The sequence below is a fragment of the Neopsephotus bourkii genome, unplaced genomic scaffold (genome assembly GCF_033783945.1).
Source record: "Neopsephotus bourkii isolate Nb327-2 ecotype Australia unplaced genomic scaffold, CSIRO-AGI_Nbou_v1 NB_1767, whole genome shotgun sequence".
NCBI lineage: Eukaryota > Metazoa > Chordata > Aves > Psittaciformes > Psittacidae > Neopsephotus > Neopsephotus bourkii.
Window position 1 is genome coordinate 5,817,776 of NW_026902241.1, and position 25,261 is coordinate 5,843,036.

A 25,261-nucleotide genomic window follows, 5' to 3' on the forward strand; every position below is an offset into this window, starting at 1 on the left:
GAAAATGAGAAGTATGCTCCTTTCTTCATTTGTTGGAAGCACAACATCTTGGGAAAGTCAGCCTTAGAGGAAAAGGTTGTTGTAGAGCCTAACAGAAGATTGAAATGCAGATGTCTAGCTACAGGTGAGGTTGGTATTTTGGACACCTGTATCAGAGGTGGGTAAGTCTATCATCAAGCATAGCAAACCATAGAATATATAGCAAGAGGGTAACACACTGCCAGTTGGGTTTCTTGGCAATAACTTAATTTATAACAATTTAAAATGGGTGATCATATTTATTTTACTTTCTTATGAATGATTGTAGCTTTAATATTGCACTTGGGATCTTGTATGTCTAACGTGCATGCTGCTTTCCAGGAGAGGGAAGTCCATACCCAGGATCAATTGCTTTCCATTACACTCTTAATCCAAGGAATATAAGTGGAAACTCGAACGTAAACACCAGGTTTCATGGGTTGAGCACAGCCAAGGCCCCAAGAGGTGACTCCATGCTGGACAAATTTATCTTGGTCCAGGCAGACTAGAGGTCCTCCACTGTCCCCCTAAACATAGAAAGAAGAGGATGATTCCTTCATGGACAGACAGGAGGCACAGAGACAGAAGTACTTCTCATATGTGAGGACTGCACAAGTTATAAGAAAACACTGGAACTCGAGCTAGAGAAGAGCCCTCTATGCATGTTGTACACTTCTGTAACGTCATCTCTTCCTCCCACCCAGGTATTACTTTTAGTTTTGTAGAGACAAGGTTTGGTGGGAAGGAGTCTTGTTGCCCTTGGTAACTTAAGACTGCATTTCCTCCCTCAGTCTCTTCTCTGAGGTGTTCACAGTTTCCTGTTGTTACTAGATGATCCAAGACCAAGTGAATGCATGCCTTCAAGCCATGCAATTTAACACATGAGTGCATCTTGCCTGCCACAGTGCTTGTGCATAGGGTAGCTGTGCTATGCTGGGACAATGACGTTGACCTGTTGGCTGGGGAAGGCAGCCTGCTGTTTTCGCACTTCTTTATAGAGTCATCTCTAGTATTGCAGGAGGAAAGTTTCCGTCTTGATTCAATATGTTAAGTTTTCTAAGCCCTTTCATTTAAAGAAACTGAAGAACTCAATTTCAAATCCTAGAATTCTGAAGAAAGCCTTCATGCCACACTTGTGAGATAAGGTATTTCCAACCATATTCCTCCTTTTCAGCAAAAGCCAAGTCCAGCATTCATTTTGCCTCATCCAGTGTGATTTTCACAGGCACCGGCACTGGCACTTGAAAGTTAGTAGTTCTTTGGCCCTTGGTATCTGTCTGTATGTCATGGTCTAGTGCATTGTTCCTTGACTCCTGATTGAGATGTTGTTAACTGACCTATGTTGGACATTAGAGCTAGTCTAACTGAGGCAAGCAAAGTGCTCTTGGAAAAAGAAAAAAACAGATTTTTAGTCACTCTAAGTTGGCTTCAATACACTTGGCTCAGGCAGCCATGTATTACCATGTGCTCTGTAGTTCAGACTTATCTGAAAAATGATCTGCTCCACTTCTGAGCAGCAGACAAGGGGAGAAAGAGAAGAGCAGAACCTACTTGTCTACTTGCATTTTCCAGCTTATATGCCACATGGTGTAGCAACATCTGAAGTCCAGTTCTGAGCCTCTAAATCCCAGAAAGCAAAGCACTATTTGATTTGAATGTGCTCACAATGAACTCTGATGTGCTCACAGACTTTCTTACCTGGCAGCTATCTGTGCCACCATGAATATTACCAGCACAGAGCTCGTGTTTTTTGACTCTACCATTCAAAAATTCAGGGCGATTGCATATTTTATTCTCGATCACAGGGAAGCCGGTTTCCTTTAAGTAGCCATCACCACCAGTTCCTTTGCAAATAAAAACAAATCTGAATCACAATACATGACAAAGTTAAATGAACATCTACACAAAACAAACACCAAGATATGGATAAGCAGTAAAATAAGCATAGTGTTTATGCATTGTGCATATACTTTTTACCCATAATATAGCAGTATAGCAAAATTAGTAAACATTATCAGTATAATGGTACTTGTCACCCTCTATCATCCATCAAAATCTGTGCTGCACTCATCGACCTTCCTGCTCCCACACTACATCCATATGTATCCTGTATCCATTGATATCTGTGGGAGTCACTAGCAAACTATTTTATTTCTCTGTATCTGAGTTTATTTCTCTGTGGAAGAAGGGAGGTTTGAAGTAATGCGTTGGGCAGAAACAAGGAGGTAGAGAAGGTACTGATGCCCTTATCAACCAAGACAGAGTGAGAGGTTTGAAAATGAAAGTTATGTTTATTTGTGTGAGATGTGAACCAGGCTGGTTGAGAGAAAAAAATCATTCAAGAGAATAAGCAAGCTTACCTTCATGTGATTAAGAAATAGACTATGTCTAGAAAACCTTTCCATCTGACTGTAAAAGCCCACTTGGGGAAAAAGCAGAGTGGACTGAGAGATAAAGAGTTAGCAGGTTCTTATGTCTGATACTCCTCCTTTACTATTGTTCAGGGGGGTTCAGTTTACATAGCTCAGAAAGATCTGGGAATATCTACCAGAAAGAGACAGTGGAAAGAATGGCAGTATCTGATGAATTTTGATGAAATATGTATGCATGAAAGCTTGTGAAGGGAGGTTTGGATACAAGTATGTATCAATCTCCAAACACAGGGCTTTCAGATGTGTTAATACTGTCTCACCCTTTGTATCTCCCCAGCCTGTCACGTAGCACTCCTCTCTTCCTCCTAATACAGCATTTTCTTTAGGCAAACAAACTGGGATTACATGATCGTTAATAATTGCTGGGCTGAAAGAAACAAACAAAGAGACTCATGCAGAAACAATCGTTAGCATATTTCTCCCTGATACGACCTTTAAGCTACCAAAAAGATTTTATATACAGTCAGCCTTTTTTCCTTGAAATCCTGAGCTCCATAGAATCATAGAATCACAGAATGGTTTGGGTCAGAAAGGACCTTAAGATCATCTAGTTCCAACACCCCTGCCATGGGCAGGGACACCTCACCATAGACCATGTTGCCCAAGGGTCTGTCCATCCTGGCCTTGAACACTGCCAGGGATGGAGCATTTGCCAGATAAGATTTTTCTCCTGGTGCACAAAACTGCTTTTGTTTTAGGCTCTAATCCTTCAGAAAGACTGAAATGGAGAACAGTTAAAGGCTTGTGATACTAAAATTACTAACCTAAATGACTTTGGCTAATTCATAGCCAACACCACCTAATCACAAAACTACTTAGTGGTATGAATTAGTGGTATTTAACACATAAGTATCAGTTTGCTCTATCTGCATCCAGTCTGACTATCAATCACTTTCAAATTGGACACTTAGCACATAACAAAACCCAAGTCAGTCTGACTTGCCTTTGTATGCAGCTAAGGCTAGGCTCAATTAATAAGACACATTAGTTGTTATCCTGCATCTGTTTTGGACCTGCATTGCAGCCACAGAAATCAAAGCACAAGCACTGTATATTCACATCTGCTTGTAGCTGTATAGAAGCATTTATTTTTATTGCACATTGCCCCAGCAAGAGTCTCAGATGAATGGAAACAGATATAAGAAGTGACATACTGGGTATTGCATCAAATGTGCATTCTATTTGCCTGCACACTAGACAGACTTGCTGGAGGAAATGTTCCCACCACAGCACGGAAACCATATAGTGTGATATCATGCTAATATTTCAGCTTTCAATCCTCATTACCTTATCAAGGTAAAAACATGTAGAAACACAGCCTGAAAGCTCCTCTAGGCATTAACCTGTGCTACTCTGCTACCACTGCTTCACCTCTCAGCATACGGCACCCAATGCTTTGCCAGCCTGGGTCACTGTCCCTAGCCCTCCTCCCCTCCCAAGACAGCCTTTTCCCTTTCTGAAGACCTGCAGCTGAATCACCTGATTTTCCACTGGAACTTCTGTAGAAAGGGAAAAAAGAGAGGGTCTTAAATCACTGACTGAACACAGTGTGTACAGAAACACACATTTCCATAACACCAGCAACCACTATTTAGTCAACTTGTCCCCTCAGAATGAAGGAACGCTTCAGGTGAAAGAGTACCTGCTCAATTTTAGCAGAGCAACATCTGCCCTGTGTGGCTCCTTGAATAATTTCTCAACATCTCGTTTTTGTACTGATGCCTCCAATGCTCTTTCTCTGTGTAATCCAAGGTATACTTTATATGCAGATGGCCTTGAGGACCTATTGGAAATGATCGCACATGGTGAGCTGACAAAAACGCACCCAAGACATGCACCACTCACAGGTTATTTGGTACCTTGCTCTGGCAAAGCCAGGAAAAAAATCCATCTTTGGCACAAACTTAATTTCTTAATCCCTATTATGGCACCTGAAATAAAGTTGGCAGAAGTTGTCACTATGTCTCTGTTTCTTCAGTCAAAACTCTGCTTTAATGAATGATGACTAAACTTGCCTCAGTTTTCAACTGTTGTAAACTGAGTTGAGAGACAGCTCAGATTAGTTATTGATTCCATTTTGTTTTCCTTTGATTTTCTACCTGGTATAAAAAAATGCTGGTGAAGGCTATAACAGATACTTACTTTTCTAAGCAGTGAGCAGCAGTAAGAACCCACTGAGGGTCTATCAGAGTTCCTCCACAGAAATGCAGGCCAAAACTGGAATAGAGAAAAAAGTAATAAAAAAGGCATTGGTTTAAGGTGGGGCATTAATTCTACTACAGTTCATGAGGTAATCCTTCTAACATGTATGCCTTTACAAATTAAACGAACAATCTAAATGTTTATTAAACATTTTCATTAAGAAACAGATTTTCCTGAACAATATTTATTACAGTGATGGTAGTGTTGTGTGGATGGTTTTTGTAAGACCCTGTATGAAGACACTTAGATCTTTGCTCTTGACCAGTATTTCTATTCCTGGAAAACATTATGTGCAGTGATGTATACCATGTTAGAGATTCTGACTTCTACCTGGTTGTGATCATAATCAGAAAGCTCTGCAACTGGCCTTGATTCTTAGTTTTGTTAATAACTTTGCAGTAAGATTTAACACTTATGTGGAAGAACTGATCAGGATCTGTACTAGCCATACTTCAAACTGTTGCTTCTACTCATAGGATACTGACTTTAACAGAGAATATAGTGGCAGATTTAAAATCATTCTGTCTTTTATTGAAAATAGCAGTTGTAATGATTCTATAGGTATTTATCTCAAACCAGAGCATTCTTGGTTGTCTAAATGACCTTCTTTATGGCTAGCATACATAATATAGCCTTGAGCTATTTTAAAATTAATACCAAGTTTAGAATGCTGCAAACACACACTATAACATCCTATGACAGGCAAAGTTTCCTTGTGTGCAAAGTCTGATGTAATGAGGAATGGCCATACCTTGTCCGGAGACTGATTTGCCAGGGCCAGGAGTGTGGATGTGAAATACACCCAGCAACAATCCTTTGAGCACACAGCTTTGGTCTGAACTTGGATTTTCCACACTCATACTGGGCAGGAGCTACAGGATAAGAAAACAAAACAAAACAAATCACTATAAGGAGCTTTAGTGTTTTCATTATACACTCACTGTGAACTCAGAAAACTAGAACATGAACCTGTTACGTTTCTCACTTCAGCTTTTGATTCACTTCAGGCAATTATATACCATGCACCACCTATATTTTATAAGGCTACCTTCATCTGGAATACTTAAGTGTGCCTGGCAATTTTTTTCTCACATAACCTTCTTAGTGGTCAGCAAATCACACGTGAGTAAATCCACAGTCAGACAGCAAAAAAAGAAAAAAATAGAAGAGGGAGGAGAAGGAAACGGAGAGAAAGAAAAAATAAATTCTTCCAACTTCTTTAAATGGACTCTTACAGGTACCAGCAATGCAAAACCTGCACTGGCAGCTTGTTTTAAATGAATCTTGGTGGTACAGCACATGAAATTCAGCCGCTGTCTGTGTGGAACAAAATTTTGTCTGCTTTTATCTCAGGATCTTCTGGTATTTCAGATGTCTCTGGGTTATTAAGACCAGGTAACTCTTATTTAGCCTTGGGAAACTGACTCTTATCAACAAAGAATTTAGAATTTATTGTCTCAAAAGGAACTAACTAATGAAACTGAAGACAAAACCCACGTTTCCTCTATTATTTAGCTGAATATCTGGAAAAAAAGTATTAATTTTATAATAAATGGGGATCTTCAAATTGAATACAATAACCACATGAAAATGCCATCTTTTAACCCTAAGGTCCCAGACCAACACTTTCAATGCAGTAGGATTTTTACAGTTACAGTATGTGCATGTTATAGAGCATCCTTCTTTTTCTTGTTCGCTTCAGTTTTGGGTTTTCATCAGAGCACATTTTCTGCTGCTCACAGCTGAGAGAATAGAGCTCCAAGAAAGTCGCCCTTTTTTTGAATGGGAACTACTCTCTTCCTTGCATAGTTTTTGTTGTTGATGGACATGAGATCATTGTAAATGTTGTAAAATGCAACATAATTCATTGCACCACCTCATTCAGAGTACTGAATGGCTTGATTACTAGTAACAAAGACAAAGGCATTTGGTTAAATGTTTTGGCCCAGATGCACTTTTCAGATATCTGCTATGGTACAGCATCAGAGGACTGGAAATCTGTTTTGCATCCAGGACTGAAATGGAGCTACATGAGCAGGGGTAGCAAAAAATTTTGCTGGGATAAGAGCATTCCTCGTTCAGCCACATGCTGAACAAGGTTGTTATGCCAGGTGACCAGGCAGGAGTATGGGCAATCTCCACAGGAACAGCCCCAACTTGAAACACATGGCAAAACCTTTGTGAGCTTCATTGGGCTCCAGGTACATCTGGTGTCTGGGGCTTCCAAAGGAATCAGCACCATTCTTAAGACTTCAGACACACATTTTGAGCGCCACTTCCCCACAGCCTTAATTTCCCATCTAAAGCTATTGTTTCAATTACTTTCACTGAATGTCCTCCATTTGTCATAAAAAGTTACAGAAAAGGGAGACAATAGTCTTTAAAAGAATAATTACGGCACTTGGGAATGTCACAGTACTCCCAGGCTTTTCTTGGGTCTGTTGTGTAGCACCAAGGCCCATTCACATCTCCATCAGGATTCCTGCAATACTGTAACAAAGAATAAAACCACCAGCTATTAACCAGGGGACAAAAAAGCCTACCAATATATGCTTAAAAATAAAATTACATTAAATTTTGGAAATATTTTTTTACTTCCTTTCTGATAAGTGATTTCCAGTTCCTTTTGTGAAAATTTGTTTCATTTTTCTATTTGCTTTGTAAGTTTAGAGAAAGATAATAAAAATGGAACCTTTTCAACTGTCTTCACCTTGTAAGCTTCACTAGTGCAAGCTTGGGCCTCTGAGCTCTCAAATAATAAGAGATCTTGATCTAGGATGGGATTTTCTAAGGTACTAAACTGTCTACTCCTGCTTCCAGAGCAGATAGTAGGAGCAGCAGGGTCAGCCCTGAGGTCTTTTCACACCCACTCTGGTTGCATGGGTATTGTGTAAGCTTCTCTTGCATAACTTAATGATGCTTATGAGTCCCAGAGGCAGGGGTGCAGTGCTTTCCCTGACATGGGTTGCCTGGTTAGCTGAATCTCTCTCTGTCTTACTGGCCACATTGACCAGTCTCTGCTCAGCACAGACACCCCACACAACTGCATGCTACCAGGTATTTTTCTGGTTCCTTTCCTTATTCTGAAATATAACCCATGTCTTAGGAAAAAGGAGAAAATATTTGTTTCCTTTCCCAAGAGGTCCTGACAAATGTGTGAACCAAGAAGTTACAACAGGCAGTTTTTTGGAAGCAGGTTCCCCAGTCTGAGCTTTAATTGAGTACAGGGTATGTGATGCCATCAGAGGATTGACTAAAGCAAGCTCTAAAATCATTTACCTGAAGAAAAACATAGTTCAAACTGGCAGCATCAAACAAGTTCTTTATATTACATACAGAGCTTGCTATAAACCATGCAAGTGTTGTGTATGGGATGTTAAAAGTCTAGAGAACCAGTGATGAGTACCTGTGTTGGGACTACGCAGATGAAGGTTAGAGATGGCACATGACTTACAGGATGTGTCAGGTGCATGTATAAACTTGTATGGTAGACTGCAACAGAAGCTGGAGGGCTGGAGGGTGAATTAGTAGAGGATGGGGGCTGCAATCCATCAGCTATATATCTCAAGGAACTTGCACTGAATGTTGGATTCCTACCCATTTCACCCACTGTTACTACTGAAACCTATGACCCCAAGTGCTCCTTCTGGCAGAGATAGCAGAGATGTTGCCCACGGACCAACTTCAGTTAGTCCTCAGTAGTAAGATGAAGAAAGTGCCTATCTGAAGCCCCTTGTCTAGGGTGCAGAAATGTTCAACAAAGCTTCTGTCTGTCCCACAGAAGTACCGACTGTTCATGTCAACAAGAACTACCATGATCAGGTTCTTGAGTTCAGCTAAGGATAATAATTTACAAAGAGCTGTCACGAAATTCGTGCTGAGGGACCATGGAGATGACAGACAAAGCTCAAAGGACAACAAGTATTAAATGAACATCTGCTTACGTTTTTATCCAGGCCTGCTCCTGGATGAGTCATGGGAGTGAAATAGTCATGGCTATGAGGTTTCTGAGAACTCCACTCTTGGCAAGTTCTACCCCTTGCAGTTTTTGCCACTGTGCCACGATAGTCTTTACCATCACCATAAATGCAATCTGTGAAGAAAAAGGAAAAGGTTATGATTGCTAGATGTGAGCTAATGAACCACATCCATACTTGATGGTGATGAAGCAAAAATAAATGTGAAAAAACACTACCAGGACTTACTATGTATGCAAGGAAAGAAGAACAACTATGTATACAAGGAAAGAAGAACAACATAGTGACAAATGATGGCTAACAATCGCATTTTCATTTCTTTGTAATTTAAGCATTTTGTTTTGAAAGTCAGAAATCAAAGAATCTTAGATTCAGTTCACACCTCTGACTCTAGAAGCAAGGACCACAAAGACCATGTGCTCATAAAGTCTTTTCCTTACAGACACTGCTATCTGTTCAAAGCCATATTTTATACTAGGTAAAAAGCAGTAATACATGTTCAGGCAGAATTAACCTTCTAACCCAAAGAACATGTTATAGCAAAAAAGGAAAAATTGAAGATCTCTAACCTTCTACTGCATAACAAACTTGCATCTGAACTGAATTAAAAGAGCCAGCTGTTCTCTGGTGGGAAATATGTATGCATGGCCCAGGAAAAGACTATTTTGGAATAGTCGCCAGCAAAATGCCATCACCTCTGCATTTGTTGTCATTGCTAGTAGCCCTCCCACAGCAGTGTGGAGACTACAAGCCATCTGTTTTCTTGTGTTTCCAATATTGCCAGATGTAGCAGATGAAAGATGTGAGACTAGTTTAAAAACACCCTGCTATAAAATTCTACAAGAAAGTTCAGAAAATGAAGAGAGTGGGTACAGTATTATATTAAATTTCTAATTATCTAGAGTTTCTTGTGTTTCATCTTCATTAAATTCTTGATGCCAATTACATAAAAACCAGGTTGCTGGTTATGAGCATTTCTGGGGGAAGCTGAAAGCAGTCTCACCAGGATTTTGCTCCAGGGTTGCCTGAGGAGGTTTTGGTAAAGTCACTGATACATGGTCATCACACTTCTTTAGATCGCAATACTCCCATCTCACCCTGGGGTCGGTGGTGTAGCACCATGGGCGGCTATCGGCATCTGGGTTTCTGCAATAGTTCTGCCTCAGGTCCCTACAAATGTAAGCATATTATATTCCTATCTATGCCACTTCTCTGAGAACCTAAAAGAACATTTTAGAAAGCAGGTGTGTTACACAGTTAGCACTACCATGTGTCACATACAGTATGCGACAGAAATCCTTTTTTCAGCATAAAGTAATGAAGAAACATAGGCAGAATATTGAAATATATCAAATACTTATTCAGTGATTAATGCTTATAGTAGAATACTGTTTACAAATCCATATAAATGAATGCGCATATGTATATTAAAGATGTAATTACTTTCACTTTTTCAAATACATTCATAGAATCATAAAATCGACAAGGTAGGAAAAGACCTCCAAGATCATCAAGTCCAACCCATTACACCAGGACTGCCAAGTCCACCACTAGCAGCTTTTAAGAAGAAACAGGTTTTTTTTAAGTAAATAAATAGTTAATATTAGGATTAAGAAAATAACCCATTATTTCCTCAAAGCTCTAATGAACTGCAGAACAGGAAGCAAAGACTTGAACTCATGAATAAGCTCATGTATAGACACAGTTCATTTCAGTATAAGGGAAAATTTATAACTCTTAATTCCTTTAAAAACAAGGTAGAAATACACAATTAATTAGTCTAAAGCATAATAGTGACAACTGTGGCTTGTTTCAAGATGAGGTTAATAGAAAATATTTCCATATTAAAAAGAGAAGAAGAGATTATTTTTATCAAGTATGCTCCCTTCCCAGCATTAAATCATTGTAATGAAAGGTGCTGCAAATCAAAACGAGTTCATGAATACTCATCTGATGAAACATGGAAATGGGAAACACACATACGCATTTGGGAACTGTTCTGCTGTTTTATTGTGTCGGTGCGGTGACATTGAGCTCCAGGCTTGACATTTCTTTCCCGTGAGAGTGAAAGAAGCTGTGCCACGGTAAGTCACACCATTGCCTTGATAGCATTCCTCAGTAATTTGAGCCTGCTCAGGCACATCAACAGCTGTAGTGAATAACAGAAACCAGTCCCTTGCATCTTAATATTTGATATTTACACATAAGCCTAGAAATCTAACATAAAACAACAAGCCAGAGTATTTCACTAACAACCACAGCACGCTCTCTGTAACAGAATCCTTCTCATACTGTAGATCAAAAAGAAGCTTTCCAAAATGCTTGTAAAAATTTAATGATGTGCTAGATTAAAAGCACTTGTACATCAACTTTATTGTCCTGCATGGGGGTTTATTTCATCTAATGATGCAAATAGCTCACATATGGATCAAAACTTCTCCACATTAAGGGAATGGCTGTGATTTTGCCACAGTTGCATGTGTGAACAAGCCTGCCTTGTGTAAGGAGAATTTTCTTTGATTGGTTTTTTTTTTTTGAGTCTTGTTTCAGCGCTCTGAAATCATCTTGGGTTTTGCTATGAATTCCATTTTCAGGAGTGGCATGTAACACTAGTTAACTTTTCCATGGAGAATTGAAAAATTTACAAGTGGAGGGAATCACTACTTGGCAAAAGAAAAAGACCTCTGTTACTGCAATTCTTCTTTACCTCGGTCAGTAGGTGACTTAAAATCTTCTGCACTTGTCCACCAGACTGAACGTCTCACCCTGGGTTCCTTACCAGGCTCAGGAGTTCAACAGATTCATAACCATACTGGCAGTGACAGCACTAATACAACTGAGCACCCAAGATTTTTACAAATATACCATGATGACCCTTCACTTCCAGATGTCTCCTATGGTTCTTACCAGGGGCCTCTGCCTCTGTCCCATCACAGCGGGGGATGGTGCAATATTCCCACCGAGCAGTTCTGTTGGTAGTGTAACACCATGGCATCTTCTCACCATCAGGATTTCTACAGTAGTTTTCCTCTAGGTTCCTGAAACAAGAAACTTTTCTAAGAAAAGTCACTCATGGCAATCTAGATTATGAACAACAGGAGAATGTACCTTCCTGTCTGGTTTACTGCTGTATTTACCAATGGGAAACTTCTGCTGTCATTTAGTGATGCCATTTACTAGATGAATAATTGCAATGCACTGGTGTTTGGATGTGCTAAACCAGACACCTGCTAGATTGCTAGATGAATTAGGAGCTTGTATTTCATATTTGATGCCAAGAGCAACATGGCAGAAGCATAGGGTGAAATAATCTAGCCACATTATTGTAACTTTCTTACTCCACATTGCTTCACCTGAGGAAAATAAAGTAAAAGGATGAACTGGTGAACTGAAAAGGCAGAAAGTCAATCAAGAAGACCTTGAAGGTCAGAACTGGGGAGACACTAGTTTCCAGGAATGAAGAAGTGAATAAAAAGAAATGTGCAAAAAATTTGAAAAGATGGAATCCAACAGCTGATGGATGCTGATGCAACCAAAGGGCTTTGCAATATAGTTGAAGAAAAATTCTGTGCCTTGGTACTTCTCATGGACATTGAACAATGGAGAGGTTTCCCTTACTTGCAGGGATAGTTTTCAGGAGTGCGAGCATGTCTGTGAGGAGATTGAGAACTCCAGTGCTGACAGGTATTTCCTGATTCTGTAACAGATACTGTTCCTTGATAATCTTCTCCTCTTCCTGATAGACACTGATGCCCTGGTGCGGGAACCGGTGGGGGTGTTGCTATTACAGAAAAAGAAACTGAAATCAAGCAGTGCCTTCTAGACATGGTAAGAAACAAAAGCAAGACCATTTTGTGCTTCATAATTAGGTGGGCTTTTCAGCTTTAAATTTTAGAGACCAGAATGTTTGAAAAGCCCAAAAGGTAGAGAAAACACCTAAAAAATCTGATGTTTTCTTTCTTCAACTTTAACATCTTCATGAGCAGTCAGACTGTCAGAAGATTATTTGCATTTGCCCTTTTACAGCAGCCAGGATACAACTCAGCCAACACAACCACTTACAGCTCCATCAGAACAAAGCCTAAAGTGATAAAGTGGTAATACTGTGAAGAAAACTGGAGTGAAAGTGGCAGACACATCAGTGATAGGTACAGGTATAGGTGCAGGTATGAAAGAGATGTACTCTAGTAGGTGGGAGTTAAGGACAGCAAGGATGAGATCTAATGAGAAGCCCCAAGGAAAAATATCATGGCCAGGACAGATCTTCAGAGGAAAAGGAAATTGAGAAAGTGGAGAATTTAATTGGAAGAGCAAAACAAAAGCCAAAAGATTTTCAAGAAGAGTGAAACTGTTGGACATGAAAAGAGGACATCAGAGGAAAGAACCACTGAAATGATTGGTCATGGTAAAACACATCAAGGGAAATGCACTCCAGTCAGAATGATTAGAAACAATCATGGCAGAAATGTCTGGCCTCAGAAGAGTGATCAGATGTTAATTTCAAGATTATTTAATTTTTTTTCTTTCAGATAGAAGTCTGAACTCTTTTCTTTCTTCCATCTTTGGAACTTCTTTTATTTGTTCTAGCTCTTTGGACCAAGCTGCCTACATGTCCTTTTATCTACAAGTCTAGAAGCCAGACTCACTGCAACGAGGAATGTTGCAATATTCCCAGCGTTTAGTTGGGCTGGTAGTGAAACACCAGGGCCGAGGTTCACCATCGGGATTACGGCAATAGTTCATCTTCAGATCCTTCTCTGGAAAACTGAACAAGAAAATGATTGTTTTAAAATGTCAATAATGTGTGTAACAATTGTCCTGTCTGGGGAAGGGTGGTCTTCATGCCACCTTGACAATAAACAACCTGTCACACAGTCTGACTCACTTTTCTGGGAGGTATCCATGTGAGTGAGGTTGCTGTGAGTCCCAGCGCTGGCATTCAATCCCAGACATTGTTGTTGCAACTACTCCGTGGTAGTTTTCTCCACTGCAGTGCATGCACTCTACTATAAGAACAAGGTGCAGTAAGGACAAGAGAGACAGAAAGTCCTTAAGGACCTGGTGCAGAAACACTCAACTCACATGAAGCTCAAGACCCTTACTAGAGCACAGGCCTGAAGGACAGGGCTTTTTTTGGAAAGTACAAGCTTATTTTTCATGGTAAGATAACTTCAACTGATTATATTTATAGTGTTCCATGAAAAAATGCAAGTCAACATTACAGACTATACTTCTTAATCGGGCTAAATTAAAGTTATTAAAGTATAATTGAAAATCTGTGCTTTGCTGCTGTCATGTTTTATTGAGTTTTGCACTATCAACTGACATTTAGTTCAATCCTAGGATTAAGATACGTGAATACAGTCAGATGCCATTTTTTAGCTAAGAAAATATAAAAAGACTGTATAGATGTTCTGGGGGTCTCTTGATAGCTCTCTTGTTGGGGTTAAAAATGTCTTTGGAAAGTTTCAGGTTGAACTAAAATCAATTTTGGAACAAATACTCAATTAAAAATAAAAATATCCGAATAACTTTATATTCCAAAAAGGGAAAGAAATCAGTATGTGTATCCTGACCTTCACACTCTGGAACGTTACAGTAATCAAATCTGGTAGCAGGATCTGTTGTGTAACACCAGGGTCCCTTTTCATCATTATCAGGATTTCTGCAGTAGTTTTCCTCCAGTCCAGCATTGGGATATTTTTCAGGTGTGTAACTGGAACAGAGTTTAAATGGGATTAGGGAATAAGGGAAGTGTCTCAATTGCTCAGGCGAGGACTCTAAAAATGAAGTCTTTATCTGAGAACCATTCTGTAGATGTTGTTCATTAGATGTCTCCTAATTGCTACTGTGTGCCATTGCTGAAGGGTTAGTCATGCTATAGCTATAGATGTCAGAAAATATGCTGCCTCTAAGGCCAGTCATGTCTAATACTTGATTATTAAAGCATAATATGAGCATACTGGAGTATTACTTTTTTAACACTCCACATACTCAGTTTCCAATAATTTTTGCTTCAGCTGATGTACCATGTAGCATGTAGAGAAAAGTCTCCTCTAGGTCATGTTCCCTGAGAGGTGCAATGAGAAGATACTTGCTGTAATGTGAAAGTCCTCTGTAACCTGAATTGTATGCCTTCTCAGTAGGAGGTTACTAAATAAACCCAGTTGGATGTTTTTCATTGAATATGGGGAACGCTACCCTGACAGCTGTCTGTAGATTCACTGATAAAATGGTGTACCTCTGTCTCAGGCGCTGCATATTATACCTTTAGCCAAGAGAGATTCTTGCTCTGGTGAGAGCAATGGAAAGTTCTAATTTCAGCAGAATGCTTCCCTGTCTAGGGTTTTGCTCATGTAAGGACCACAAAATTTAAATGCAACTGCCAAGACTGACAATGTCCCTATTGATCATTTAATCCCTATTGCAGGTCTCTGAGTTACAACTCAGATCAGAGAATGATCTTATTCTAGATAAGTGTAGAAAAATGTTTTGTGAGAAGACTTCGAACATCAAGCAAATTACTTATAAAATATATAAACATATGTGAAAAGTCCTTACTTTGGGTTATGGGGGGCATTATCAGCCCACTTCTGGCATGGTACACCTTTCTGAGTTTTTGCTTCTGTTCCTCTGTAATCCACACCTTTTCCTTCCTTGCATTCCAGAAGATAAACTGAAATGATATATGTTTAATTAATCAGTATCATGGCATGTCCATTGTATTTTAGTACATACAAAATCCATTTTCATACTGATATATTTAAATACATTTGGTCATATTTTGACTTTCTTATGAAGTAAAAAATAGACAGCAGATGACATTCTTTTGTTGAAGTTCACCATGTGATAAATGAGATTTAATTAATGAATGATATTGTAGAGCAAGGACTTTCTGCTGCACCAGATCAAATAGAAGGTGTATATTATATACGTTTTTATATTCTTAGATTTTGGAAATCAATAACACCCTAATGAAATAAAGGAATAAAAGAATTAGTAATGAAATCCTGCTTTTATATAAGCCAAGGGGAATTTTAACACTGAGTAAGCCTGGGGTTTGTATCAGTTGCCTTATAAATACTAAACTGTTTTAAATTATTAATAATTGAACTAAATGAGAACTGAAAGCTCGATGTTGTTATTTTTTTTCCCAGGCAGAGGGAGCAACGACAACACCATTGCAGCCTTGAAGGGTTTCCTGGGAGGGCTGAACAGTTTTCCCAGCAAAGAGTTGGTTACTGCGAGAGGACAGTAGGGTTGCAAGGGGCAGCTCTGCCAAGGCACAGTGGAAAGAAATCAGATCTTGGCATGTTCCCTCAGAGCTTCTATACCTTCAGTTTAGGGACAGCCACTATCAGGCAATGTGTCCTCTGGCTTGGCAAACTAAGCAGGAAACTCACTTAATATTTCTCTATGCACAGGACAAATTTCATCAGCCAATTCCTCTTTCCTAGCTGCAATGAAACAATCTCTATTTTAAGTTGCGACCTACCTTGTCTCAATGTCTTTAAATAGTGTCCAAATCAGATACTTGTGAAAACTGTTTTGCATCTGTTTTTCTCAGTATCAAAGTAATATCAAAGCTAACATACAAGCAGAAGATTAACACAAATCTGGGGAAATAATTCCATTTTACACAGATCTGTCTTGTCAAAATTGAAAAGAACTAAAATTTGAACCTGAAATAAGATTCAGCTCCTCTGTGGACTGATAGGTAGTTTAGATCTGGATTTATAGTTGTACCTCTAGGAACATCTTTATTTCAATGTATATATATATAGGCAAGTTAACTCTAGAAAATATATCTGAAAGCCTTTTGAATCCCTCAATTTTGCAATAAATTAGCGTTAAACCCCTCAATAACTGCACATTGAATCAGTCAAGAGCTGACTCTTTATTGTTTGCATAAACTTTTGACCGTTTATATAACCTTTAGATTTTTTTCTGTCTGATGACAAATAACTGACTTTGATCCTCAAACTCAAACCATGTCCGTTGAGTTAACTATTTACAAACAGATTTGTGGATAACAAATCCCAAATGCTAGCTTTAATTCTCATTACTTTTTTTTCTATAAGTTATAGAAGTTTAACTTTCCTTTTTATAGCACATACCATAGAAAAATAATTAAAAGTGTGAATTTTATATCAATTATCATCCTTTTCTTTGAATGCGATGATAAAGAGCAATTAGATCTCATTAAACTGAAAAAAAATATGTTGGTTTCCGCAATAGTATTGCAAAAGCATCTGGGCACGTGAAAGGAATTTCCTGGAAGTATCAGGACAACAGCAACTGCTGGAGACAGTGATGTGATCTGACTAGGTAAAAAGTGTGTTTTCTATTCTGTTCTGTAAAAATTGCTTAAATGGATGCTACCGCTAAAAGGGACAAATAATAATTTGAGAGTCCTCACTATTACTGAGGGCATTCTGCTTTCAAGAAACCTAATGCCTATGACCCAAAAAGGCTGCTGTAACAAATCCTCTCTGGATATTGCAGAACTCTCATCCAGCTTCTAACCTCAGCAAATCCAAGGGATGCCTCAAAAATAAACCAGAATCACATTTTAGCTCCTAATCACAGTACTAAAGCAAAATCAGTAAGGATTATTTACATGGAAGTTATTTGTTAACTTTGCTACTTGCCAATTGATCCATTCAGTTTTCCTTCTACAATAGGAATTGCTAAGAAGATTTCTTAGCACTACTTAATCATGATTCAGGAATATTACCACCAGCTTCTGGATGTAATAAAAATATGTCCAAAACATGAAATTATGTATCAGTTATATATATATATATATATATATATACACACAAAGAAAGCTGGCTGAAGGCTTCAGAAAATTTCAGGCTGCAAAGGACCCTCAGTGGTCTTTGGCCCAAAACTCCATAAAAAGCACAGCCAGCTTTTGAGATGGACGTGGCCACTTAGGGCTTTGTCCAGTCAATATCTGCAAGGGTGGAGGATCTGCAGCCTGTCTGGGCAATGTAGTGCTTACCCACCCTCCCTGTGAAAAACTATTTTCCTTATATCCACAATGTCTGAACAAAATCTCATTTGGATTCTCAGCTGCAAATTGAGCTAAAGCTATTAAACTACTACATAAAATTTTCTTGCAGGTGCCATACGCATAACATTATCTTATGCTACAAGTCTCTGCAGGTCAACAGAGAAGTAAAGATGCAGTTTTCTGATGCTGATGAGTATTTACAGTAGAGTTACTGTGATTCTTGACTTTTGGTTGGAACTGGCGTATGGAAATCACTGCATGATTTGCATGATGCAGCAACTGAGAACCTGGTTCATTTTTCCTTTTGATGCACTTTTCTTTGTTGAAGGAGATCACCTTCTTGGTGGATAGTATAGTTTCCAATTTCTAAATATTCTCAAATGGATTAATATTTTTTTTTAACTTACAAATAAGCAAGTGATGAAAGACAGTGCTCACTAATCATTTAACACAAGGCAGTAGTAATTCTTTTCAAAGATTACCCCATTATCTTACATCTCAATGATCATTAAGGAGATTCTTTCTCCCATATGTATTACTGAAGTCAGAGAACAATACAATGAAACTTAAATTATATAAAAAATAAATCACGTTCCTTCTTCCCTGCATATAACAAAAGCTCATTGATTGATTATTTAATTCAGAAATAGTCTTAAAACACAGTTTTTTGTCTGCATCTGTCATAATGTGATAGTTTTTTAAGAGCTGATGAAAAATTGCATAGTTGCCATTCTTTAGAGAAAGAATTCCTATTTTCAGAAAGAGTAGATCAAATACATTTCAATCAAATAATTCTCATCTACGACAAAAGTGATCCAAAATAAAGCATGTGCAACAAAATAAGTACCCTCAGCATATATAGGGAAGATGCCTTAGGTTATTGACCTGGAGTACCTTAGGTTATTGCTGGAGTACTAATATGGTGCTCTAGATGGTACTGCTGCTATATTAGCAATGTGTCAAAACCCAGGCATTAGGTATGGGCTGACCTACCCACTTCATCTCACCCAGTGAAGGCTTAGCCCTCATACAATAGCATATGTGAGTCCCACTGGAAAACGTATTTCAGTGAAATAGTATAAAAAGGACATAGACACACCTCTTTTTTCATAAAGAACTGCATTTGTTCTTCTGAATAGCACTGCTGTTTTGGTGTTCTCAGCCAGTGTCAAACACTGTTGGTCTTTACTGGTGAATAAGAAGGCCCTGTTGAAATCAAAAAAAGAAAGCAATGAAGAAACAATAGCCAAATGTGTGCAGTATTTTCCTGAACACCTTCTCTAATATTCACTTATAATTTCAGCAAGTACTACACTTCAGTGATACTCAACATTGAGTGTTGTTTCACAAATCTCTCATTTTCAGCAATGACTTTGACTCCTAAGCCTTCATACCAAGCTTAGACTGAAAGAGAGCTACATGAACAAATTATGACAAGGGATAAAAAAGGAGGTTTACAATGTGTCAGAGATGCCAAACAACATGCTGAAGAGGATATATGCACAAGGGACCTTGACCTTATTTTAAAAAAATGAGTGGTCATTCAATGAGTGAGACATTTTGCAGTGTTCATCAGTTACCAAGAAACAGGTAAAACACACAAGCAAGACCTTATATTACCTTGTGGTGACTGTTCTGAGTCATCACACATGAAGTAATGTAAGCACTTTGGAAAATGCTTACATTTGTCTTTTCAGCAAGTGCCTAGTCTGTAAGTCTGTGAAACTGGAGCAGATGGCATAACCTTTACAACAGCATCTAATAAAGATTCTTGGCAGGCTAAGCAATTTCTACAGCTGGCTTTTCTGAAGCAAAAAAAAACCCAGGTCAATAGCAACATAACATTCAGTAGGGAGGTCTGTATTGGGAAAGCAAATACTGACAAAGCCCATTCTGCAGCCTTGCCACCAACAGTCATGTCCCAGTGTGCCTGTACTTCTAAGTTCACACAGCCTCTCCCTAAAGGAGAGGGATCACACCTGGACTTACCACTGGCAACCGTGTCCATGAGTTGTCTGGGGAGTGCTGGTTGTCCTGAGTCAAAACTACACTAGGTACGGCTCCCCCTAGTACAAGCCCAGTCCCTCAGTAATGTTACATTTATAAGCAGGGGTGCAGTTAACAAGTATGGTCCAACACACTGCTAAGCTAAGATAACAAGTCTGAAGTATTAATCTGAACTTGAACTGAAGCATTAATGTGAAGGTGTTGCAGTGCTGGCCTGACCTTAAAGCTCTGCCTAACATTGACCTTTCTTCCCCTAGGTCCTCCCCTGCCAGACAACATCTGTCCTTTACTTATTGTAATAGATCTCACATAATTAATTAGGCAAGCAAGGACAAAACATCCTGATGTTATTTCAGTGTCAGGTGATGGTAGTCTCAGACCTGAGGCAGAGGCTAAGGTTTCCCAAAGTAAATTAAAATTACATAAGCTCAAATTCTAGCAAAATTCAGAATAATGGATGTACCTGCAAGATAATAGGCAATGCAATGAACATAAGGGATGCCATTATTGCTGTCCTAAATTTCCAAGAAATTATGACTCTTTATTGCAAAAGGAATGCAAGAATCTTGATAAAACCACGTCAAGATGGTTTTCGGTGTGCCAAGCTGTGCACCAAGATATCATAATATTTTCCAATAAAAATTCAGCATAATTTTCTTAGGTTTTTTTATTTCTGCTGTCTTTATTCATATGTCCCAGGTATTCTGTTTCTATACATCTTCTGTTTTTCCAACAAACCTCAGACACATACTCCTAAGAAATCCCTCAAAAGTTCAGACTGCTGATAAATAAGGCAGACTGCTCCATCATCTGCAATGGAAGATATATATGGGGACCAGTGAAAATTACCTGCAAATAAATTTAGTTTCAGTTTCACATTGCTCTGCACATTCTTCGTTACTATTTGTCTTATAAATTTGTTTCCTTGGGTTAAGCAGCCAAGCTCCTTCTGTTTTCACGTAGCTGTCTAGTATGCTTCCTTGCACTAAAAGGAAAAAAGAGAGAAAGAGATGAAAGTGCAAATGCTGGTATGACTTATTTCAAACTTTCACATTAAATTGTTACCTAGTTGAGTAATATCATCATTTAACTGCTGGAATAATTGGGTTAATGGTGACAAAATATGACTAGGAAGCACTCACTTCCTAGTATGTACGGTAGCGTTACTGAAAAGCCAGTGTAAAAGCAGGACAGAGAAATGGCTTGAACAATGCTCTGTATCATTCTGAAAGTCATATTATAAGTTGCACAGTCCTACAATATAAAGTGATGGGAACAGAGATGATGACCCAAGGAGTGAAAAAAGTGAGGTATTTCAGAAAGAAAACATTGGTTGCCTATACTTTGGAGAAAGTGGAGAAATGGGACTTTTAAGAAGGACATGGAACAACGATTGTCCATTTCTGATATCTACCCATATAGAACGACTTCAGGTATATCAGCCACACTGTAACTGCCTCTTTTCAAAATGCTCTTGCTTTTGCAAGAAACAAGCCATCCTCAATCACTGGGGTTATCACTGTGCTCATCTTCAGGGTATAGTCTTTGTAGTAACTCTGTATTGAACTTCATTTATAATGCCTGTTTTAATACCCAGCTTCGTCCAGTTCCTGAATAAAAAGGTGCACAGGATATGAACCAGACACTGGCTTTCCCCTTCATGCATAACAGCCACACTGAAGAGAAGGACTTATTCTTTCTTCATGCTTTTCTGATTCTCCTTTCTCAGCCACAGCTCAGTGACAGCAGGGTGGACAGAAAGCAGCCTTGTCCCACTCAGACCCACATCCTGTAACTGAGGGGCTCCACAGGACATTACTGAAATGTCTTTCAGGTTGAGGAAATCAGCTACTGTTCCCTTTCCTGAGTAACAGTCTTCTGTGGTATGAAGCAGGCTTATATGCCTCCTGGTACAATCAAATTCCATCACCTGAGTGCTAGCTCAGCCTCCACTTGAGTATTTTCTTTAAGATCATTTTGCACCTACAAGATAGAACTGATAAAATAGTCACAAAAGTCAAATTATGCTTCCTCTCTTTCACTTCAAACCCAGAGAAATTACTGGTGGTTTTTTTTCCTGCATGTAGACTAGGGAAGATTTTGAACCCAAAGGCTGAAAGTTCAAAAATCAGCATGAAAGAAAAGTACAGCTGCTAAAAAAAGAAAAGATAAAGTGAAAAAGTATATAATAAATTTTCACATGACAAGCACAGGAGTCGCTGGGTTCATTAGTTATTTCAAAACAAAAATGACATTAAGAAGAAATGAGTTTTGAGAGACAATATTAAACTAGGTTAGAACAATATCATGGGGATGCTGCGATGCTTTCCACAAGGACAAGAAATACAAGTAAAGAATTCCTATTATGATACAGTTTCCATGCAACGTTAATTCTTTTCTGTTTTGACACTTTACAATAATATTGTCATTATAATTATAGCATTTGATTTTTAAAATATTGACAGGGTCATAACTGATTTGTGTCATAAAAATATTTCCCCCCCCTTTCTGTTGTAACTCTGTGGCAGGGCATAATACTCTAAGAGCAAAATGAAAACATATGCATGCTGGATAAAAACATTTTATATTTTCTTTCTAATATTTTCCCCGTGTCTAAGGAATTTTTCAGTGTTTGAAAGATATATTACTGCCTTATTCAGAAATCAAATATTTTCTGCCATTTGATAAAAGATTTGCAGGCAAAAAGAGTCTTGAAGACAAAAGGCCAAATCCTGTGTTTTCCTCCACCATATAAAATTCTTACTTATTTGAGAAGTGTATTTGATTTCAATGAGGCTCGTTTTCTGCAAAAATAAAGCTTAGAAACTAGAATTTAAATTAAGATGACAATTCTTTACATTAAATAATATCTAGAATTATTTATGCTGGGGCATGTAAAATGCTTATGCATTTTGTTTTGGGGGGTTATATGTGTTGGTACATTCACAACTGTATTTTTAACTGCAGTCACAACAGCCTGTGTAATAATACAAAAGACCTGAAAAAAGATGTGACATCTGAAGCCCGTCGCACACTGAATTTTAAAGTCTTCAGAACAGAGAATATTTATTTGAGATTTCTGTAAGAGTTACAATCTAGTAACCCCAAAAAGTTCTTGTGTGTTACAAGTTATTTGTACTGTCCTCAACAAAAATAGCATTGCAGCACCAAAAATACTGCAGAAACTATTGTTGACCAGATTTGGGTCTGCCTATCACATAGAATTAAAAATTTCCTGTTAAGATTGTGGATATGAAAAAACCTGAAACTAGTATGTAGAGCAATTTTTCCTTTTCTTTGTAATTTTGTTCTTAGCAATGCATTTACAAATTTTAAACCAATCAAAATAAGGATCACACTTCTTGGCAATAACAGTGAAAAGAAACAACTCTATGATAAAGGCTCTTGAAATAAGAGACAGACATGTCTTTGTAGGAAACCTTTGATAGGCTGCTTTCCAAGCATGCCCCCATTGCTGTCAATGGGACATGTTTGCAGGGAACCATTAGCTCCCCATGCAGACACCAAGGCTGCTGCTCTTCTGGTGTCTCTAACAAACACAACACTGGAGCAATCACAGCTCTAACTTTGTACAACAGCAACCCTCTCTGGCCAGGAAGACCTAAATCCATCACTGTCCAGGCCAGTGGTGACACAGAGATCTGGGGACCTACCTTCCCCAAATGCAAGCATGTGGCCCCCATCTCACCTGGCCAAGCAGAAGGCAAAACTCTTACCTGAGCTGAGCAAGAAAAGAAAGAGAAAAGCAGCTTTGCTAATCCCCATTTTGGCCCAGTTGGCGGGTGCTGGAAGTTGTGTGTGTCGGTGCACAAAGTTTTATTGACTCGCACTGCAGTGAGGCAGCATCAAACAAACAAGGCAAGTAGATGAAGTTAATCATTCTCTCATGCTGTGACCCCCTTTACCGTAGTGTGGCCATTCAAACAACCTTGAATTGGATGGATTACCAAATCAGATTCAATCATTTGCACTGGATACTGGGAAATGTGAAGGCACTCTCTTGTTTTGTGAGGCATTTTTGCTCTCAAATTTTTAGGCCTTTCCTTGCTAAAGAATCGAATAATTTTGTTGGGAATCATTGGAAATCATGGGTCCTGGCAGAATTTGAATTTCTCCTGGCACTATATTCCTAATGGTAATTTCAGCTAATAATACCTCTACTGGTATTATAAGCACCAACTTCCATTTAAACTCAGGGTAAGCACAATTGTCAGATCTTGATAATATTAACTCTGTAAAATAGTTTAATTTTACTTTTTATTAAAGAATTCCTTCTTTCCTACATTTCCTTGACCTAAGATTTACATTCTTTTTTTTTTTCTATTTGGGAGTAAGACTTAGAGTAAATTTTAGTTCAGTAGCAGAAGTTCAGGCTTAAGACCTAAAGATAGCTATTTCATGTTCTTCCTTACCACACATTTAACTTCATACTGCATGCACAAACTCATCCAGGGAGGGTGTCAGACTTTGCTCATCCATGTGTTATCCTGATTTCAACATCAGCTCACTCTGCATTTCCCAAATGGCCTTTGCTTTAGAAAGTTGCACTGCAGCACCATTTCATGGCTTCTTTTGCATGTTAGGTCATTGGTGTTTCTTCAAAACAACTTGTTGAATAAAATGTGCTGATGACTCACTGGAGGCAGGAGGGGGCTGAATATTGGATGAGGAAAACAGGTCTGAATGGGCACTGCTGGGTCATGAAGTTCAGTCTCCTGCAGCTTGAGGGCTTGGGGTAAAGCTAAGGGTGCAGGAGTAAACAGGTGAGAGAGGCATTCTAATATGGAACCAGATTAGCTGCTAACATACTATTATATGATACGTTACATATTATTCTGTATAACATATATATAGACTATCTATATTAGTTGCTATATTAGCAGTTATGTGAAAAATCCAGAGTTGATCATGCTTACAGCCCTGCTATTTTTCTTCTATTAATACCACATGTTGTTAATAGAGAAATATCTGGTTGTCTTCTGTGCTTGAAGCTGTTTTAATGCACTTGTGAACAACAGCAAGGCAAAGGATATCTGTGGAGACTTGGAAGACTACTAATGTAAGGCCAGGGAAACAAAGCAAATGGGCCCCAGAGAGGAGATTATGGGAGCTGGACACAGCTCAGGGGAACACTTGAAGGGAGACAGGGAGAAGGGTTGGATACTGTGCAATTATACGTGGGATTTGTTTTATCGGGTTTTAGGAAGAATTACTTGTTAGGTAGGAAAGAGAACATGAAGGAGCAGAATACAAAATAGACTTCACTAACAAGCAGGCTTCAGAGATGTACTCAAGTCTGGCTTAGCCCCACATGTTTTTAACAATCTTAACCTCAGTTTTGATTCTCACTCCAGATCCTGGGTTCCCTCTCTCCTGTTCCACACCTCGTGACTCCCTGCCTACTGCTTTGTCCCCAGCCACACCAGCATCTGCTTGCCAATCCCATGCCTCCTTCCCATCAAATATTATCAGATAGTGTTTTTTTACTTATCCCAGTGAAAAATTTGTTTTCTGCATATCCCTGCCCTCCCCAGCATGACTGGCACCTTCCCCACCCTTCTACATCCCCCATTTCCACTGAGAAT

At 38.8% G+C, this 25,261-nt stretch overlaps 1 protein-coding gene across 2 annotated transcripts; it reads right to left on the minus strand.

Annotated features, from left to right (window-relative positions):
* Nucleotides 1-23,550, minus strand: PLG (plasminogen). Of its 2 annotated transcripts, none has more exons than XM_061378738.1 (19): nucleotides 23,393-23,550; nucleotides 20,505-20,640; nucleotides 18,748-18,854; nucleotides 15,191-15,305; nucleotides 14,206-14,345; nucleotides 13,515-13,632; nucleotides 13,276-13,394; nucleotides 12,248-12,410; nucleotides 11,537-11,667; nucleotides 10,613-10,778; nucleotides 9,633-9,799; nucleotides 8,597-8,745; nucleotides 7,049-7,142; nucleotides 5,404-5,524; nucleotides 4,593-4,667; nucleotides 4,093-4,233; nucleotides 2,711-2,817; nucleotides 1,717-1,862; nucleotides 1-545 (listed from the first exon to the last, which is right to left on the minus strand). In XM_061378738.1, exons 1-19 carry the CDS (start codon nucleotides 23,439-23,441, stop codon nucleotides 384-386), a joined length of 2,406 nt encoding a protein of 801 aa, XP_061234722.1. In that variant the 5' UTR covers nucleotides 23,442-23,550; the 3' UTR covers nucleotides 1-383. The 2 variants fall into 2 exon arrangements, with proteins under 2 accessions (XP_061234722.1, XP_061234721.1); XM_061378737.1 differs by having other exon boundaries at nucleotides 13,515-13,635.
* Nucleotides 23,551-25,261: the final 1,711 nt, after the last annotated feature.

Excerpts from the sequence above, each read along its gene's own strand:
- PLG (XM_061378737.1), bottom strand. The coding sequence starts at position 23,441 with ATGGGGATTAGCAAAGCTGCTTTTCTCTTTCTTTTCTTGCTCAGCTCA. Across the intron at positions 12,411-13,275 it reads TTGCAACATTCCTCGTTGCA|CAACACCCCCACCGGTTCCC; the intron begins GTGAGTCTGGCT and ends TTTCTGTAATAG. Across the intron at positions 11,668-12,247 it reads CCTGAAAACTATCCCTGCAA|GAACCTAGAGGAAAACTACT; the intron begins GTAAGGGAAACC and ends TTCTTGTTTCAG.